The sequence below is a fragment of the Scomber japonicus genome, chromosome 20 (genome assembly GCF_027409825.1).
Source record: "Scomber japonicus isolate fScoJap1 chromosome 20, fScoJap1.pri, whole genome shotgun sequence".
Taxonomy (NCBI): Eukaryota; Metazoa; Chordata; class Actinopteri; order Scombriformes; family Scombridae; genus Scomber; species Scomber japonicus.
Genome location: NC_070597.1, coordinates 6,596,492 through 6,617,038, shown reverse-complemented (window position 1 = coordinate 6,617,038; position 20,547 = coordinate 6,596,492). Strand labels below are relative to the sequence as shown.

The 20,547-nt window shown below is 39.2% G+C and overlaps 1 protein-coding gene across 1 annotated transcript; it reads left to right on the top strand.

Moving 5' to 3' along the window:
• Positions 1-761: 761 nt before the first annotated feature.
• Positions 762-19,443, top strand: nploc4 (NPL4 homolog, ubiquitin recognition factor). Its single transcript, XM_053340822.1, has 17 exons — positions 762-907; positions 2,977-3,057; positions 5,879-5,988; positions 6,822-7,058; positions 7,672-7,720; positions 7,810-7,904; positions 8,019-8,142; positions 8,236-8,415; positions 8,558-8,644; positions 9,320-9,391; positions 9,472-9,598; positions 12,051-12,211; positions 13,562-13,633; positions 13,743-13,835; positions 16,246-16,362; positions 17,162-17,264; positions 18,292-19,443. Exons 1-17 carry the CDS (start codon positions 893-895, stop codon positions 18,450-18,452), a joined length of 1,884 nt encoding a protein of 627 aa, XP_053196797.1. The 5' UTR covers positions 762-892; the 3' UTR covers positions 18,453-19,443.
• The last annotated feature ends 1,104 nt before the right edge of the window (positions 19,444-20,547 follow it).

Sequence of the window (20,547 nt, the reverse complement as noted above, 5' to 3'; positions counted from 1 at the left end):
TTGCATTTAGATTTGCATTATAATTTGTATTATCTTGGCTTTATCTTTTTGAACTGATGATATAAAGCTGATCTTTCCAATGAATGATTGCACTGTGTAATGGAGCGTTGTCCTCTCTACAGGACGAGGAATAAAAATAAATCATAAAAAGAGGAAAATAAAAACTGTGTTTTATTCATTCTCATTAAAATTGTGCTTCTGATTATGATCCAGTAGATTGACATTGACAGCTTGATTGATCTTTATTTTGATCTTGAAATTGAGATACATAAACGCTATATCTGCATATACAGTCACACGCACACGAGAATACATACTCACATATACAGTCAACCTGGATTTCATAAATGGAGAATAAATATGGTGATTTCCACATTGATTAACAATGTGACCTGCCAGTATTCAGGCATTCATTGTTTATTAAACTCAGCAGTCTTTCAGAAAATGTAACTTTTTCATCACAAAAAGCAAACTGAAAAACTAAATAAAAAAAAAAAACTAATGGAAATTTCAAAACAATAATAACCCTGCCATCAACATTTTAAGTAACTGTAACAGATTACAGTTACATTTACACGTATTTGTATAATCAAATTACGTAATGCTGTTACATATAGCTAGTTAATCCCCCAACACTGACCACCACTGTAAGTAAAAACAGGACGGTGGAACTCAACACATCTTGTTTCAGTCGGGGTCGTTTCAGTGCGGGACCGATGGGAGGCGATCGGACACTAATGTTTGCTACACCCGGTGTTTGAGTTTCTGTGGGATGAAACAGACAGAAAACGCTTCGTGAACTTTGTGTTGTTGTTTTTTTTTAACGAGGTCTGTCTCCCAACAAGGCTGTTATATATATATCTACCGGGAGCGCTCACCCCCCTCGAGCAACATGGCGGATAACATTGTGAGTATTATGGGCTGGTTGTGGTTGATGCTAACAGCGGCTAGCATCGGTTAGCCTGTTAGTCCGGAGTGATGAGGCAGCAGAATTAGCCGCGGAGCTAACGTTAGCATGGGCCTGCTAACCGGTGTTACGCTCTAACTGGTGACCGTTTTATCTGGTGACTTTCTCACAATTTAGGATACGTTACGAGGGGGCGAATGAGCTTTATGAACACAATTGAACTTACATACATGATTAAGATACTTTAGATATTTAAACACAGATGAAAAGTGATTCAACTATAAAGTGATTTCTATGTTAGAGTCACCAGATAACACGGTCACCAGTTAGAGCATAACACCGGCTCATCTCAGCTGACGACATCCGAATAAAAACATACATTTATCAGCTAATAACAGAGCTACATTCAGGGATAACGATGTCTTGATTACTCCTTTTCCTCATCTCAGTGGTTAAACATAAGCTAGAATATTGAAGATGAATTGTAAAGGTTGTCGATTCATAAAAAAAAAGTGACATTGTTTTTGTTGACTGACATGTATTTGCTGCTAAGTTCACAGTCTAAATCTAAATGCTATAAAGTCATATTAATGTATTTTAAAGGGGGAGGGAGGGAGGGGTTATGTTGATATGACATGTTTTGCACTGTCATCGCTGTCATAATGTCCTGACACCGACACACACAGGGGGGGAGCAGCTCCTGTGTTTAGACTGACAGGCAGTGGTGGAAGAAGTATCCAGATCCTTCACTTTAGCAATACATGACAATACAGTAATCTTACATGTAAAGGTCCTGCATGCAAAACATTATGCAAGTAAAGTATTATGAGATATGTTGTTAAAGCATTACAGTAAAAGTACATAAGTATTATGAGTGATGTAGTTAAAGTATTACAGTAAAGTACTGCAGTATTATGAGTGATGTAGTATGCAGTATTACAGTAAAAGTACTGCAGTATTATGAGTGATGTAGTATGCAGTATTACAGTAAAAGTAGTGATATTATTATATATGACATCATTAGATTATTAATAGTGAAGCATCAGTGTTAGAGCAGCATGTTACTGTTGTAGCTGCTGGAGGTGGAGCTAGTTTACACTGCTTTATATACAGTTAGCTAGTTTATACTACTTTATATACAGTTAGCTAGTTTATACTACTTTATATACAGTTAGCTAGTTTACACTACTTTATATACAGTTAGCTAGTTTATACTACTTTATATACAGTTAGCTAGTTTACACTACTTTATATACAGTTAGCTAGTTTATACTACTTTATATACAGTTAGCTAGTTTACACTACTTTATATACAGTTAGCTAGTTTATACTACTTTATATACAGTTAGCTAGTTTACACTACTTTATATACAGTTAGCTAGTTTACACTACTTTATATACAGTTAGCTAGTGTACACTACTTTATATACAGTTAGCTAGTTTATACTACTTTATATACAGTTAGCTAGTTTACACTACTTTATGTACAGTTAGCTAGTTTAGTCCAGTGGTTCCCAACCTACGGGTGGGGCCCCTCCAAAGGGTCAGCAGATAAATGTGAGGGGCGGTGAGTGGATTTAATGGGAGAGGAAAGAAAAAAAACAAAGTTCTGATACACAAATCTGTTTTCAGTTTCGACATTTATTGCAATGAAGCCATGTGAGAAGTTTAGAGGGAAAAATCACTATTTGGTGGGGCTGTTAACAACTCGTAGACATCTGATATGTGAGCTCGGCTACACACTGCTTTAACAATGTGTTGTATTTTAAAGGCTTGTTATATTATCCATTGTGTCAAATCTTCACCTGAAAAGTAACTAAAGCTGTCAAATAAATGTAGTGGAGTAGAAAGTACTATATCTCCCTCCCTATGGAAATACTACAATAAAGTAGAAGTACTTCAAAATTGTATCTAAGTAAAGTACTTGAGTGAATGTTACTTTGCTGACAGGTGCTGAAACTTTTATTAGCCCAGTGTTATTTTTGTTTGTGTGTAGCTAACAATAGATCTGTTTGAAGTGGTAACTTCGTACTCTGACATCTTCTTTTTTTTTTGTCGTCTTTTTTTAGATCGTCAGGGTACAGTCCCCAGATGGGATGAAGAAAATTGCTTCCACCAAGAGGGAGACTGCTGCTGCTTTTTTGAAGAAGGTACAAAGTGTAAAAATTAACATCTTTTGAAGTCAGCAGGAGTCACGCATCTCTGTTATTTTTCATGCTGACTTCTTCAAATCCTGAAGTCTTTGGTTAGTTTCTGCAAGGGTACACAACATGTACACCACAGCTTTAAAGGACAGGTTCACAATTTTTCAGGCTGTCTTAAACTAACAGTCAGGAGCCCAAATGAACATTAAATCATATTGTTCTTGCTGTAATCATTCCTCCTGTTCATACTGACCATTAGAAGATCCCTCCATAATGCACTTACAATGGAAGTGATGGGAGATAAAAATCCATTCCTTCTGAAGCTAATATGAAGCTTCAGCCGTCCAAATGAGTCAAATCAGGTAGATATCTTTAATCATTACAGTGTTTTTAGTGCCAAAGTTCCTCTTTTTGTTACTGTACTTCCACCACAGCTCAACAGGGAAACACAAAGAGAGAGGATTTGATGCTAAAAAGACTGTAAATGTGTCAGATATCCACTTGATATGACTAAATCAAACTGCTGAAGCCTCATATAAGCTTCACATCTACTGTTAAACATTACAGCAAGTTAAACCTCTGTTAGTCTTCATATGGGTACATGTTTGTTGTTTTAAGACAGACTTTAAAAAAAGTTGAATCTTTCCTTTTTTTAAATGTGTCTACAGCAGGACAAACACTGAGGGACACATTGTTATCTTAAATAACAATCATGTCTCTCTGGGTTTTGCTTTCGCCTGCTCAGTGTTCATTTATGTATGAGGCTGTGAAGGCTGTAGCAGATCAGTCCTGCCGTGCTCTGCTGGTGTTTATTATTGACATGTGGCTTTCCGGTAAAATCTGTGTGTTTAAAGGGAGAGTAGTAGATGTTATACTTAATATTCTTCTCATCACAGCTGCTTTATAGGTTATGGTTTACAGCCCACAGAGAGGTATGCCTCAGTTTTGTTCTCTTTCCACACAAAAGCATATTAATAGATAGTAATAATTACATTTCAATCACATATGGGATTTTGGGAAAAAAAATCCCTAAAATTAGAGCCTCGTTCCAGCCGGCCAGTCACAGACAGAGAGGAGCATTGCAGCAGCGCCTCCATTAAAAATTCATGTGTCTATGTAGAAGCAGGATGATGTAGCCTCGGAGATCAATGGAGAGAATATTGTTCATTCCAGTCCCGGCTGATGCGGAATAGAAAAACCCAACCAACGGGTGAGCAGCGGCAGACAGTCTGAGAGCTGCAGGTTATATTTCTGCAGCCGAGGCAGAATCAAAGGAGCTCAAATGATGTTCTGTCCCGTACAGTTTCACCCAGCGCATAGCGATTTTAGTATATATGGGTATGATCTTATGTGTGGCTCGAGGGGGGGGGAAAAAGAATGATTTCGATACATGACACTGTTCAGGGCAAATTTGAACCATTTTGACATTAAAAAACAATTGAAACACCCTATATAGCAACTTTTTAAGCCTGAGACTAACATAAAAAGACTATTAAATTATGAATCAAAAGCTAGTGAGATGGTTCTTACCTATTTATTCTGTATTAAGTGTTATTAGGAAATTAGATTGAATGCTGCACCAGACTGACTCTCTACCTGATATGTGCTGTGGTGATATAAAATAAATGCCAGTGCAAAGTGATTTAGTATATATGTGCTCTTTATATGTGGCTCGAGGAGGGGAAAAAGAACGATTTCAATGCATGACTTGTTTAGTTTTACAGTCACTTAAGGCCTTACACACTGTTCAGGGCAAATTTGAATCATTTTGACATTAAAAAATAATTGAAACACCCTAAATAACAACTTTTTAAGCCTGAGATTTTATGGCTTTTTTACTAAAGTGGAATCACAGAATCTACAAAAAAACCATGAAACAAGCACAGTAACATAAAAAGACTATTAAATTATGAATCAAAAACTAGAGACATGGTTCTTAGGTATTTATTCTGTATTAAGTGTTATTAGGAAATCAGATTTAATGCTAAGATAATCATAGTGCTCAGAGCTTCAGCACCAGACTGACTCTCTACCTGATATGTGCTGTGGTGATATAAAATAAATGCCAGTGGATACTCTTTCCAACCACCTCGGTGCTCTTCATAGCTTATTTTGGCTCAACCTGCGACGACCTCATGAGGTGCTCAGGATCTTCTCTCGTGCCAAGAGGATCTTTGCTTAATCTGCTTTGACTGCGTGATTGGAGATCTTTTAAAGAGCAGGACGAGCAGGACGCCCTCCACACACAAAGCTTTTCTTCACTGGCACATGTTGATCTGAATTATCCCCCAGTTGATTCTGAAGATATTTGAGTCAGTGACATGATGTAAATCTGATTATATACAGGAAAATAAATGGGAACTAAAATATGGAATAAATATAATCAAGTTTTAGCAATAGAAAAAAATGGTTGTTTTTAGGATATGTCCTGCTCAATATTGACAAAATGCCTTTTCTCATCTTTCTTTTTATTTGATGTTTTAAAATGAAGTAATTATTAGTATAAGTCCACTTAAATACCCTTTAGGTGGATAAGATATTAAATATTTATCATTCTTTTATGGTTACACCGTTTGACATTTCATCAAGAGCATTCAGTCTGACTTTTGGTTAAAACAATGGTGCAGATGTTATTTCAAATTACTTAAAACCACTAAAAATACATAATGTACATTTTATCAAACCTGATGCTGCTTTTAAAACTATTTTTAACATATTTTTATGAATTGTTCATTTTGCCAACCCTCATTTATCACTGACCCATTTATAGGTAGTGATAATCCCAGACTATTATGCTCATAAATTGTCTCTCCCATGTGTCTCACAGGTGGCCAAAGAGTTTGGATTCAATTCCAACGGCTTTTCTATTTACCTGAACCGCAACAAGACCGGAGAGATCCTTTCTCAGAACAAAGCCCTCAGCCTGCTTAAGATCAAGTGAGTAAAAGCAAACCGTGTTGATCAATAAAGTTGTTTTGTGGGACAGCTTTGTTACTGTGTTAACATAATGGTGTTATAGTCAGCTTCCTCCAGAAAGCTGATTTCTTAACTGTTATGTCAATAAGGAACCTGGTTTCTGTAATTAGCGTAGGAGATTTACTTTGGTAGGTTTCTCCTGGAGACTGGAGAACTCTCTCAGCCATGTAAAAGCATAACTGGATTCCTTGATCGGCTTTTTACAAATACACATACACACAACAAAACACTGCAGACTGTAAGAAAGGAGAAGTCTATACGCACACAGTGATGCAACCTTCATGTTTAAAACTACCCAAGTCTAATTTGAACTAATACAGAAAAGCCTGTAGAAGGCTGTATAAGTCAGATTACCATCGCTGAACATTTCATTGTTAAATTCAGACACTTTCACGCCGTCGGTCACTAATGAAGTCAAAGTCCATGAGCCACATGCTTCCAAATAAGGTTGCAGGTTGGTTATTGATCTCCTGCATAAGTGCATTTACAGTAACCTGGATACAGAGCGTTTCCATAGTACCCAGCTAGTCTTAAGTGCATGTGAACGCACCGTGACTGAAAACTGCATTTATTAGAAAATCATATTCTTACATTTTAGATTATTTAATAAAGTTTCTTGCATTTATATTGCTCTTAATTGTTCCACATAGATTAAAAGGGAGTGAAGTGAGTATTAATACATATCTGACTGTATGTTAATGTAGTCTTTGTGTTTTTTTGCCACCTGCTTCATTCTTTAACAAATATTCCCGTGAAGCTTTAACCATCTTGTGCCTGTCTGGGTTTTCTTGTAGGCATGGCGACATGTTGTATCTGTTCCCTTCAGGATCCTCGACCTCCTCCGGGGAAGTAATGGACACGGCCACCCCACATTCATCTTCGTCGCTACCATCCATCTCATCCTCTTCATCCTCCTCATCGACCTTCCTGATCCCTCGGTCCTTCTCAGCACCCCAGGTCCAAGAGGATGAGATAGATCAGTATCTGACCAAGCAGGATGGAAAGATCTACAGGAACAAAGATCCACAGCTGTAAGACAGAGACTCACACGTTTTGTTGTTTACACCAACGATTGTAATTAACCTTCCTGTCGTCTGTTTTGACTGTTCCTTCTTTCTTCCCTTTCTTCCGTCCTTCTTTCCTTTCTCCCTCCCTCCTTCCTTCCTTTCCTTCCTCCTTTCCTCTGTCCTTCTTTCCTTCCTTCCTCCCTTCCTCTTTTCCTTTCTCCCTCCCTCCTCCCTTGTTTTCTCTCTCCGTCCTTACTTCCTCCCTCCCTCTTTTCCTTCCTTCTTCCTCCCTTCCATCCCTCCTTTCCTTCCTTCTTCCTTCCTCCCTTCCATCCCTCCTTTCCTTCCTTCTTCCTCCCTTCCATCCCTCCCTCCTTTCCTTCCTTCTTCCCTCTTCTCTCCCTCCTTTCCATCCTTCTTCCTCCCTTCCTCCCTTCCTCCCTTCCTTCCATCCTCCCTCCTTTCCTTCCTTCTTCCTGCCTCCCTCCTTTCCTTCCTCCCTCCCTCCTTTCCTTCCTTCTTCCTCCCCTCCTTCCTCCTTTCCTTCCTTCCTCCTTTCCTTCCTTTCTTGACTCGAGGACAACAGGAGAGTTAAATACAGATAGAGGATGTTTAAATGGTCTTTCTCTTGTTGCAGATGTCACCATGGTGCTCTCGGCAAATGCGTGCACTGTGTACCGTTAGAGGTAAGACACTTCACTTCACGTTTTTAGTTTCTAACATTCAAAATAAAAGCACCTCTGATATAAGACTTGATTTTTTTTTTAATTTCCAGCCTTTTGACGAAGACTACCTGAATCACCTCGACCCACCAGTCAAGCACATGTCATTCCACGCATACATTCGCAAGCTGACCGGGGGAGCTGATAAGTAAGAATCTCCACCAGTAGTCGTTTAAAAAAATAAAAAATAAAAAAATCTCATCGGTGGAAAATAACCACGATCCATTAAGTCAGATTTTAACGCTGCTTTCACCTCCCGCAGAGGGAAGTTTGCAGCTCTGGAGAACATTAGCTGTAAGATCAAGTCGGGCTGTGAAGGACACCCTCCCTGGCCAGAGGGGATCTGCACCAAGTGCCAGCCGAGCGCCATCACACTAAACAGACAGGTATGTGCTGGATCCAAAGTGTTTTTTTTTTTTTTATCAAATCTGAAGACATGCATAAATTTAAACTTTTTATTTTTTTGGTTCGTTTTCCAGAAATACAGACACGTGGACAACATCATGTTTGAGAACCACACCATCGCTGACCGCTTCCTGGACTTCTGGAGGAAGACAGGAAGTCAGAGGATGGGCTACTTGTACGGCAGGTACACCGAGCACAAAGACATCCCTCTGGGCATCAGAGCCGAGGTGGCTGCCATCTACGAACCCCCACAGGTCAGAGACTCCTTCTAAATATTTATATCAACATGCTTTCAGTGTTTTTTTAATTGTACTGTAATATTGTTGTAAAGTGCTTATTAAACCTGTGTACTAGTTCTTTTAGTTTTTATTGAATATTGTCACCGCTGTGTTTCAGAACGCCTCTCAGAACAGTCTGGAAATGTTGGAGGATCCCAAAGCTGCAGCTGTGGATGAAATCGCTGCCAAACTGGGCCTGCGCAAGGTAGGTCGGCTTTGATTTGGCACACAGTTTGCATTTCACAGTGACCTTGATAAGGTGTTTTGTTTTTTTTACCTTGATTATTTTTTATACTGAATACTGACAGTTTGCAACTCCAGCAGTGTGACAGACATAAAAATGTAAGACCCGAGGCTTAACGCAGATTCATATTTTTCCATTAAATGTGGTCTAAACATTGAAGCCTTCGGTGCAGGAATTGATGTATAAGATTATTGATGCCCAGAAGGGAAATTGACATGTTACAGCAGTGCAGGTGAGGCAGGAAACAGATAAGAACTAAGGATAATAAATACATTTAAAAAAAAACAAAACTTAAATATATGGCCTGACGTGCATCATTTGAAAAAATGGTGCAGAAAAAATGTTACAGGCTGCAGTGATTCTGTCTTTTAAGTGCCAGCTCCAACATGAAACACACTTCCTCCCTTCCTCCCTCCTTTCCTTTCCTTCTTTCTTCCTTCCTTCCTCCCTTCCTCCCTCCTTTCGTTCCTTCTTACTCCCACCCTTCCTTCCTTCCTCCCTTGCTTCTTTCCTTTCCTCCTGTCCTTCCTTTCCTTCTTTCTTCCTCCCTTCCTGCCTTGACTTGAGGACAACAGGAGGGTTAAGATGATTTACAGGTTGGTTGATCAGTTTTGTCTCCTTTTTCTTTTTTTCCAGGTGGGGTGGATCTTCACTGACCTGCTCTCCGAGGACATGAGGATAGGCACCGTCCGCTACACGAGAAATAATGTGAGGATGCCGCTTCCGTTCATCAGATTTAACACACTGCGTCTGCATGTTTTTTTGATAATTGTCCTTCCTTCTGTTAGGAATCACACTACCTGAGCGCAGAGGAGTGCATCACAGCCGGATACTTCCAGAATCAGCAATCAAACCCCTGCAGACTGTCTCGAGACGGACAGTTTGGCTCCAAATTCGTGACTGTGGTGGCAACAGGTATGTTTTTGTTCACTTGGAGGCAGATAAGAAGATAATATTTAACTACTTCTCCGGCCTCAGGGTGATTATATTGATATTGATACAGGCTTGTGTTATGTTTCTAATTAATACTTTGTTAATATTTAGCTGATATTATTTAGTGCGTTTTTGATTTCCTGCACTGAAGCCCTAAATTTGATAGTGAGTGTGAAGTTTTAACGATAGAAATATGCCTTCAAAAGCCACAATTACAGCAATTAATCTAGATTATTTTCTCAATTAATTGAGTAGTTGGTCTATTAAATGTCCAAAAATGTCTGTTTCCCAAATCCACAATGGTCTTTTTTGGTTTGTTTGTTTCCATCAACCCAAAGTTATTCAGTTTTCTATAAGAGAAGATATATAATACTCACATTTGAGAAGCTGGAATCAGAGTTTGGATGAATGAATGATTGATTACTTTTCTGTCAGTTGTTTTATGGACTGAGAACTACATTACCACATTTCTCTAAATCTCACAGATGACACTGATTCATTATTATTTGGTGATCATCTGTCAAAAACAACAGCTCATGTTGGAAAATTGAAATATTCCTGAGCTTTGTTTTAACTGTAAGTCACATGATATTCAGTGGCTTCATCTCTTATTGACCATCTAATCGCAGTTGTTACATTAAAGTGAATTTACTTTAAATGTCTGGTAAAGTATGTAAATGGTTTATATCGTAGTTGTGAAGCCAGCGGAGCAGTTTAATACGAGACAGACGCTCTTTTGTTCAGCCTTGTGGGATCCATGCCAGCTGTTTACACTTCCCTTCATTTAAAAACCCACAAGACTTCCTCATATACTTAGAAACAAAAGCATAAAACACAACAGTGATTTGAATTAATGAATAAATGGCAGCTGAAACTGGCATCATAGGTAAATGTCTGATGCCAGCCGGGGGGAGTGGGGGGGGGATCCATCTGTTTTTACTTTCCCTTTAGTAAATCCTCAGCAGTCTGTTGGCAGATCAGTTTCATATGGAGAGCTGAAGAGGATTTAGATAATAAGAGATACTCAGAAAACCACACTGACACAGATATTGGGAGTTTAATAATGTTGAAATCATAGAAGTAATAGATAATAACTGTTTTAATGTTAAATATGTGTTCAAAAGAGCACAGAACCAACAAATGTCCAATACTGTGCAATATTAGTATTTCATGTTTACTACTAATTTCAATTCAACTGTGTAATATACATATAATATACGTATCCATTTTCTTTCACTTTAATCTGTGCAATAACAAAATCATCTGTGGTATATTATCACTCAATACCAATATTACTCTTGTAAATAACATCATCATTATTTTATTTTTTTTTTTGTACTTCTTATTTATTATTCTTCATTCTTCTTATTGCTGCTTATCTATTTTTACTGTCCATTTTGCTGCTATAATAATGCATTGTGGGACTAATAAAGGAATATCTTACTACTATCTAACTACTGACAGCCATAATCAATAATAAATACATTTTAAAAAGCACAAAAGTCATAAAGTCAATCAGATATTAAAGCTTTAAGGAGTATGAAAGTCTCCAGTTTGATTGATTGATCTAGTTCATTGGCGTCAAACTCATTTTCATTCAAGGGCTACATACAGACCAAGTTGATCTCATGTGGGCCGATCATTAAAAAGATGGAAGGAAAGAAGGAAATAAGGAAGGAAGGAAAGACAGGCAAAAGGAAGGAGGGAAGAAAGGTAGGAAAGAGAGATAGTGAAGGACGGACAGACAGAAGGAAGGAAGGGAGGAAGGGCAGATGGAAGGAAGGACAGAAGGAAGAAAGGAATAAAGGAACGAAGAAAGGAAGGACAGATGGAAGGAAGGACAGAAGGAAGAAAGGAAGGACAGAAGGAAGAAAGGAATAAAGGAAGGAAGAAAGGAAGGACAGATGGAAGGAAGGACAGAAGGAAGAAAGGAATAAAGGAACGAAGAAAGGAAAAAAGGAAGGTAGGAAGGACAGATGGAAGGAAGAAAGGAAGGAAGGAACGAAGAAAGCAAAAAAGGAAGGAAGGAAAGAGCACTAGATGGCAAGTGGGCCGGATTGCACCCCTCGGCGGGCCGCATCTGGCCCTCAGGCCGCATGTTTGACACCCCTGATCTAGTTGCGTTGCATTTAAAAGAGCTCCTGAAACCAGTTGTGCTGAGATAACTTCTTCATATGAGATGAAGTATGTAGTTACTGGATCATGTGCTGACTTAATATATGATGTGTATTAGTAGTTATTTTTAAATGTATGATGTAATAAGCATCATGAGTGTCTTCTGAGCAGTGTGACTGTTTTTAATTTAAGCAGACTTCACATAATCCAACTGAACAGCTACGATTCAGTCAGACGTTAAAAGTATCTCGATGACTGAATTTATTCTCCCGCCAACGAAATGAACACATCTGTCTCTTCTCCGTCTCTGTGCTTGCAGGCGGTCCAGATAACCAGGTGCACTTTGAGGGATACCAGGTGTCCAATCAGTGCATGGCTCTGGTGAGAGACGAGTGCCTACTGCCCTGCAAAGACGCTCCCGAGCTGGGCTACGTTAAAGAGTCGTGCTCCGAGCAGTACGTACCAGACGTCTTCTTCAAGGTGAGGCTTCATGCGTGGAGCAGCAAACCTGTCTTATAAAATGTGACCTGCTGCTGGTGCTGGTGCTGCTGCTGGTGGTTTGTGGTTTATGTTTGTTTTGAGAATACACATGAATGATTACACATGATTTAATGACTTCCTGATACTTTCTGTGCTTTTGGGGGACTTGCTATTATGAGTCATTTTTTTATCCAGATGTTGAGATTTTTCTTGGATTTTGATCTCCCTCTTTTTCTTCTGTGGAGTTAGATTTGTGCCAAATGAAACAAACAAAATCTTCTTAATGTAAAATATCAAATAGTGTAAAATATTGGCCTTTTACTCTTTTAATAATGCATTATTTTAGCTCAGACTTTTGGCTTTGCTCTCTCTCTCTCTCTCTCTCTCTCTCTCTCTCTCTCTCTCTCTGTCTCTGTCTCTGTCTCTGTCTCTCTCTCTCTCTCTCTGTCTCTCTCTCTCTCACTCTCTCTCTCTCTCTCTCTCTCTCACTCTCTCTCTCTCTCTCTCTCTCTCTCACTCTCTCTCTTTTTTGTTTGGACTTTTGGCACAAACCTCTCAGGTGGGCAGGCTTTTTTTTTTAGGAGAACATGCCCATTGGCTAATTAGTTTTTGACTCAGTAGGCTCAGTGCCCCGGAAGTTACGTGTAGGTAGCTGGCGAGCTAACAGACTTTATATCTGATTATAACACAGGCTACTGTGAGCCGTAGCCAACACCAAAATAACAAAAGCCTAACATAAAGTTAACTAGTGTGTCCGACTAGTTGCATAGGAGAAGAACAGACACACACACACACACACTCAGCTAGCTCTCAAGATGCGTTCATGTACACTCAGGAAAACACTCGGAAATATCAGTACTCTGTTTTTTATAACACGCATTGATGTGGCCCAGTTTGACACATTATTAACTGTTGCAAGATTTTTCTTTTTAATCTGCTAACTACCCTGCACCACTTTTAATATAAAATAAGAAACCACATTTTTTATGACTTTGTAGACTGCATACTTTCATATAAAAGGAGCTTTACACTAGGGAGGCACCGATTGATCGGCCCTGACCGACGACTGGCCGATCAGACAGCCGCAACCACTGTGTCCAACTGTCTGACTTCAACCCTGAACACACCTGTAGCTCTCTCTGTACCTCCCACTAGCATAACACAGACAAGCTAACAGTGATATTAAGTTTAAGGAAACAAACATAGTATTAATTAATTATTTGATTGCAAGTTACAAGTTTTATTTTTTAAATTAGTTTAATGTTCTTTTTGTTTGACATTTAAGAAGTTTAGTTTGTTTCATTTGGCACAAGTCTAACTCCATATTCCTCTTTTTTTTCCATTCAAAAGGACAAAGACAAATTTGGGAATGACGTCACGTTTCTAGCCCGACCTCTTCCTGTGGAGTACCTTATCATAGATGTGAGTACAACATATTAGCACATGTGTGTGTTTCAGTTGTTTTGATTTAATTTTTAGCATCTGTTTTTAATACAATGTGCTGACATTGCCTTGTGTTTCTCTCTCACAGATAACCACCACTTTTCCAAAGGACCCTCAGTACACCTTCTGCTCCACACAACGCTTCCCCATCGAGAATCGTGAAATCTTTGGAGAGACACAAGTGAGTCATTTAGAGATAAAGTCCTGATGATCTAACCCACCTCACGATGAAGAGATTAAATAATGACCCCAAAGAGCGCCAATATTAAGTAATACATTTGCTTTTGTTGAATGATTTAGTTAATTTAGAAAAATTGAGTTTGGGAATTATTCCTCTTTGTGTTGGGCCTAGCTTGGCACAAAGACTGGCTGCTTAGTCAAATATTTGCCGTAATTAAGTAAAAATAAAAATCTCCAGGCCTTCAAACTAAACTCAATAGTTGTTGTACATTGTTTTAACTCAAACTCAGCGTCTCTCAAGATGCATTCATGTACACTCGGGAAATATCAATACTTCAACTAAACAGAACAGGATCTGGCATAATCTCTTACACATAACAGTAACGTGGCCCAGTTTGACACATTAGTAACTGTTGCAAATAAATATTGAAGCAGACAGTGAAATAAAAAATAAAATAAAAATCTCCAGGCCTTCAGACAAATCTCAATAGTTATCGTACATTGTTGTAACTCAAATCAGCAAAATGTGGGTCAGTAAATGAGCTTCCTACCTAATACTAGGGCCCTAAATTCCATTTTTCCCGTTTTAATTTGAGTGAATCCTGTTTTTTTACCTTTTACTCTTATTTTACTAATAAAAACAACAGTTCACCTGACACATAGAAGTCCTTGGGGAACTGCTCAGCTCTGTACTGAGGGGTTAGTCTCGAGTTTTCGAAGTTTTTTCGCAGACGAAGACAGAGCCGTGATGGCCAGCTGCTTCGCCATGCTTACATTGTTTTGAAGGGGGATGGGCTCAGTGTATGGAGGGGGGTGCTTGTTGTGCCACCCAGATTTGCTTCCCTCCGTGCAGTTTTCCCCCCAGACATACGTTCCTCTTCCACACGAAAACAGCATTTCAGTCAAATGATGTCAAATTCCTCGTTAAAAATAAATTCTGTTTTAATCGGCCAATTCCGCGATTCCGTGATGGCGGAAATCATAGGGTCCTATAATAAAGCACACTGTAAAAATCTGTTTTTTCTCACTTTAGAGCTGAGATGATTCATGGATTATTAGATCGGCAGAACATGCTCAACATCTGCAACTATTTTCATCGTGAATAATCTCTGTAATCATTTTCCAACATTTATGGTTCCAGCTTGTTTCTGTTCCAAATAATCATCAAATGTTTTGGACAACTGAGATCATCTGAATGGTGTAATTATCGAGCATTTATACAGCAAAGAAAGCTCATATTTACAGCAGCCACAAGACTATGAATGCACCACAGTCCTGATACCGAGACCTGGACTTACCTGAGCTGATAACGAGCACAGATCTGATCCAGTGTTTAATTATTAAGCTGTGTGGAAGAGACTAGGATCATTGTTTTATATTTGAGGCAAAATCAAGCTTAAATGTTGCTTTCCTAACTTCGTAAAACAAAATGTAACAAATACATACAATACTTGAATTATTACTTTTATTATGTATTAAAATGATACCCGAACTAGCTATTTGAGTTAGTATTGGACCAGTATTGGTTATTGGTTTGGTGCATCTCTACATGAGACTCACTGACATTCAAGTTTTTATTTAGTTTATTAGGATCCACAGCTTCTCTTCTTGGGCTCCACAATGAACACAGAGAAAAATAAACATTACAGCTATATAATACCACAATATTACACAAAAATACAATATGACAAGAAAGATGAAAGGGGAAAAAAGAGAGCATGTGAGAGAGTAATCTATGTTCAAAGCAAACAGGGGAAAAAACACTAGAAAAAGGAAAAAGAAATATAAAAGCACACAGAATTAGACAGAGTGGTGGGTTATTATAGTTAACTAAAACTAAAACTAGCAGTGAAAAACTATTATATAATTTAACTGAACTGAAATAAAAATTATAGTATTTTTAAAAATGAAAAATAAATAAAAAGTAAAATGAAGAATGTAAAACTAACCAAACTTAATTTTTGTTGTTTCATTTTCTCCTTTTTTACTGTTTCCTGCTCAGTTTGACTTCTTCTAATACGTGGAAAACTAAAATTAAATAAAACCATTTAATCTACTTGTTAAACTAACTCAAACTAAACTAAATAAAAATAAAAAGTAATGAACATTTAACAACTATAATAACATCGGTGGGTCACATATTAAGAAAATTAGAGTCTCTCTTTCCAAACCCATCGCCTCCACAGGTCAGAGGAAGTTGTAACATCTGTATTTCTCGTGTGTGTGTGTGTGTGTGTGTGTGTGTGTGTGTGTGTGTGTGTGTGTGTGTGTGTGTGTGTGTGTGTGTGTGTGTGTGTGTGTGTGTCTGTGTCTGTGTCTGTGTGTGTGTGTGTGTCTGTGTGTGTGTCTGTGTCTGTGTGTGTGTGTCTGTGTGTGTGTGTGTCTGTCTGTCTCTGTGTGTGTGTCTGCAGGATTTCCACAGTTTAGCGACGTACCTGTCCCAGTGCACCTCCACGGCATTCCTGGACATCGTGTCAGACTTCCATCTGCTCCTCTTCCTCGTCACCAATGAAGTCATGCCTCTGAGCGTAAGTCGAGACGCTGTAACCTCTCCAACCTTTTTTTTTTTTTCTTCTTCTGCTGTCTCATTTGTTTTCCGTTTGTAATGCAAGACGAAAGGTTAGAATATAAGCACATTCCTCTCCGGTCTGGAAGCGGTTACTGACGTCAGGATGTTTTCACTCAGTGTGACTCTTTGTTCAAGCCGAGGAGATTTCTTTTTTTTTCTAACTGGCTCGTGGCCTCGCATGACAACGCAGCGTCTTTGATAGAAACACGTGTTTAAATAATAACCATCTGAACCATTATCTGAACCATTATCTCCACCCTTCATGAACAGTTATGTATTTTCTCAGTTTCTTTTGTTTTGAAAATAATGATGTTTTACGTGCGGCTGGCGGGCCAGATGCGGCCCACCGAGGGGTGCGATCCGGCCCACTCGCCATCTAGTGCTCTTTTCCTTCCTTTTGCCTGTCTTTACTTCCTTCCCTTCTTATTTCCTTTCTTCCTTCTTTCCTTCCATCTTTTTAATGATCCGGCCCTTGAATGAAAATGAGTTTGACTTGTCTGTTTTAAGGTGTGAAGCTGTGGTTAATGTCTAGTTTACTTGATTAGAACTATGTAAAGATCATGGTTTGGGTTCAAATGATCACTGGAGACAAGTTGTAAAAAATCCTTAAAGATATGCAACCTTTGCTGTCATGGCAACAGTGAACACCACCATTAATTGACATGAGCAAGATTGCAAGATTAAGTCGATTAGAGTTTCTAAATGTCAGTTTACATCAATGCCCTACATCAATGTGTGTGTGTGTTTTGTTTTTACAGGACAGCATCGGGCTGCTACTAGACGCAGTGAAGACTTCTAACGAGGATCTGGCGCAGACCTGGAAGAAGTCGGAGCAGTGGGCTACAATCGAGCAGCTGTGCAGTAAGTCTCTGCTTTTACCTGGTCTGATCTCAGTTCAGTTTGTGCTCAAATGTATCGGATCTGTAGAGATAAAACAGTTAGGTGATACAATTATGACCATTTTAATCAATCAAATGTGAAATAGCTGGTTTCAGCATCTCAAAAGTGAAGATTTGCTCTTCTACTTTGTGTTTCATATCCTAATTTTGATGATTTTTGATTGTAGGGATTGGTAATAACAATTTTAATAATCTACTTTTTTTATAAGAAACAAATGTTGAATATTATATATGGTTTCAGCATCTTAAAAGTGAGGATTTGCTGCTCTACTCCGTTTCATATACTAATGTGGGTTTGTGATCTTTCATCGTAGATCTCAGCAATAAATCACATTTTGTTTAGTTTTTACATAACCTGTAGAAACATCCACATTGTAAAAATTGAGTCATAACAGTGTGCACAAAGTGTAGATAGCGGGCTACATTAGCTTCTTATACAGGTTGACCCACACTTTTTAAACATGCTTTATGATGACAGTCCTGCAAGTTGTGCAATGTTTTAATCATGTTTGCTCATCTAGTTTGCTCTGGTAGCCCTTTAATTAGATTTTATTTATATCAGTTATATTTTCTAACCTAATTGGGTCGATGAAAACAAGCAATCTGAAGCCGTCACTTTGGTTTCTGGGACTCTGATGGGCAAAGAAAAAACTCTTGTTCCAGCTTTTTAAATGTCAATACTAGTGGTTTTCTTAGTCCTCTGTGATACTTAGTACTTAAATATCTTATATCTGAATTGTGAACTGACATTTTATGGATCAAATGAGCTCAGCTAATCAAGAAAAATATTGACAGAAAATTCAATGCCAAAAATATTTTTTAGTTGCAGCTCTACATGTAAATTATAGTTTTTTTAGTTTTTGGAGCTTGATTTGCATTTGTCGCATTTTTAAAATGAAATGATGAATCAGTTAATTAAAAAAAAAGATCAGTAATTCAACCAATCATTAGTTGCAGTCCTGATATGTTTCCCTCTCCTGTCCCTCCAGGTACGGTTGGCGGGCAGCCCTCCAGCTCTCTGGGTTACGGGGCGATGGGCGGCCCCTCTGCCCCCGCCTCCTCCTCAGCCATGTGGTCCTGCGTCCACTGCACCTTCATGAACCAGCCTGGCACAGAGCACTGTGAAATGTGCAGCCTGCCCCGCAGTTAAACCCCCCCCCCCCCCTCCTCCCCTTCCCCCCCTCCCTTCCTCCCCCCGCCACCTCGCGCCCACCTCCCACCTCCACCTCCACCGCTCCGCTGCTTTTCCTCCAAACTCCCCCCCTCTCCTCCTCCTCTAATCTGATCCGGCCCAGCCCTTCTCTTAACCCGCCAATGACATCACAGCACCTGGAACAGCTGCCAGATTCGGATGCCCGTTTTTTGGGGGTGGGTTTTGTTTTTTTTTCTTTTTCTTCTTTATTCGCCTCACTTTTGAAGCCTCTGTCCCCTCCCCCATCTTACGGGCTGCTGTGACGCGCAGAAGGATGCACTCGTTTACATCGAATCCAGTAAATAAAGCAAAACCAGACTGTGTTTCTTCTTCTCTTTTTTTTTTTAATGTATCCCTCCTCGCAGCAGCTGATGTGAGTGGCTGGAGAGGGGGGGGGGGGGGTACGTTATAGGTAAAGCACTTTTTTTGGCTGAGGCCCCCTTTTTCCCTCCTTTCAACCTACCCACCTACCCCACCCTACCCCCCGAATAATCACCCGCCTCTCATGGCTCAAATAAATCCTGCTGTGACTCAGGACAACAGCAAAGACTCGAGTGTTTGGATGTTCTCTCACATCAGTGCCCCCCTCTCACTCTCACAACGTCTTCTGGAAATCTTGCTGTGTATAAATACATTTGAGGAATGATACTGTTATTTAATTCAGCTTTTTTTTTTTCTTCTTCTTCTTCTTTTTTTAAAAAAAACAATCTGATCGTAGCGATACCTTAAAAAGTTTAGATTCTTCAGCTCGGACTTTGCTCAGTCAGGTTTTTATAGGTCTCTTTGACAAGCCCCTCCCCCCCCCAAATCCTAAACCCTAAACCCCCTCCCCTCCTTTTAAAGTACAATCATCGGTCAAATCCCAGACCTGAAAACATTAAAATCTCTGGAGTAATTTCCACTTGAATTTATATTTTCAGTATTAAACAACGTCTCAACCGTAAAAAAACACATGTGCTGCCGGCCGTTATCAACTTTTTTTTTTTTTTTTTTTTTTGGGAGTGACCGTTCCATCGATTTCTAAACAAGTGTTTCCTAAACGTCTTTCGCTGCTTCGTTTTTTTGAACTGTAGCTCTTTCGGATTTTTGGTGGTTTGAACTTGAGCAGGCACAATATGTAGCTTATTCTATCAGCTGTATGTTTGGTTCCTCTGATAAAACACCCCCCACCCACCCCCCTCCCCCTGTCCTCACGCCCCCCCTCCCCCCTCCTCCTCCTCCAGGACACCATCAGTAATAATCATCATAACTAACTCGCACTGTATTAGTCGTGAGGTGCTTCTAGAAACAACTGGTGCTCACCACTTTTTTCCCCTCTCTTTGTCGCTCCTTCACCCCTGTGGTGGTTTCTTCTTCTTCTTTGGTTTCTTTCTGGCACCGCCCCATGACCCCAAGGAGCCAGACCATGACCAACGTTTTTCTCCACTTATGGGCCCGGGGGTGTGTGTGTTTTTTTTTTTTTTTTTTCATCAGCCTTCAAAGACTTTGCTGCTCAGAGTGCAAAAAGTTGGGGGGTCACAGGTCACCACAGGGAAGAAAAGATGCCAAACATCTCGCTTGTCTCATTTTAACGTCTGCGCTGTAAATCTGCAGGCAGGCCGAAATCAACATCCTTAAAGTGAGCATCGAGTCGTCAAAGCAAAAAAAAAACAAAAAAACTTCTTCCATCAGGAGTGGTTTGACATCTAGCTCAGATTGATGATTTCTCTACTTAAAATAAATAAAATAATAAATGTGGAGGGGGTCTGAGCCTGAAAACAATGTGAAAAGCACTTAAATCTCCTCTTAAAGCACTAGAAAGGCAAACAGGCCACTTTTTAAAGGGTCAGTTCACCCAAAATTACCTTTTTAAAAAAAAAAAAAAAGAAAGAAAGAAAATCACCAGAAGATTCTCACTTACCTCTAGTTGTAGTTTATGTGTCTCTTACATTTACATTTCTGCCTCCACCTCAGTCCGATGGAGGTGTGTGGAGTTTAATTTGTGGTGCTCACAATGTTGAAAAAAACATCATTTAAAGATCTAGCTGCCAACAGAAAGTAATGGGTTAAAAAC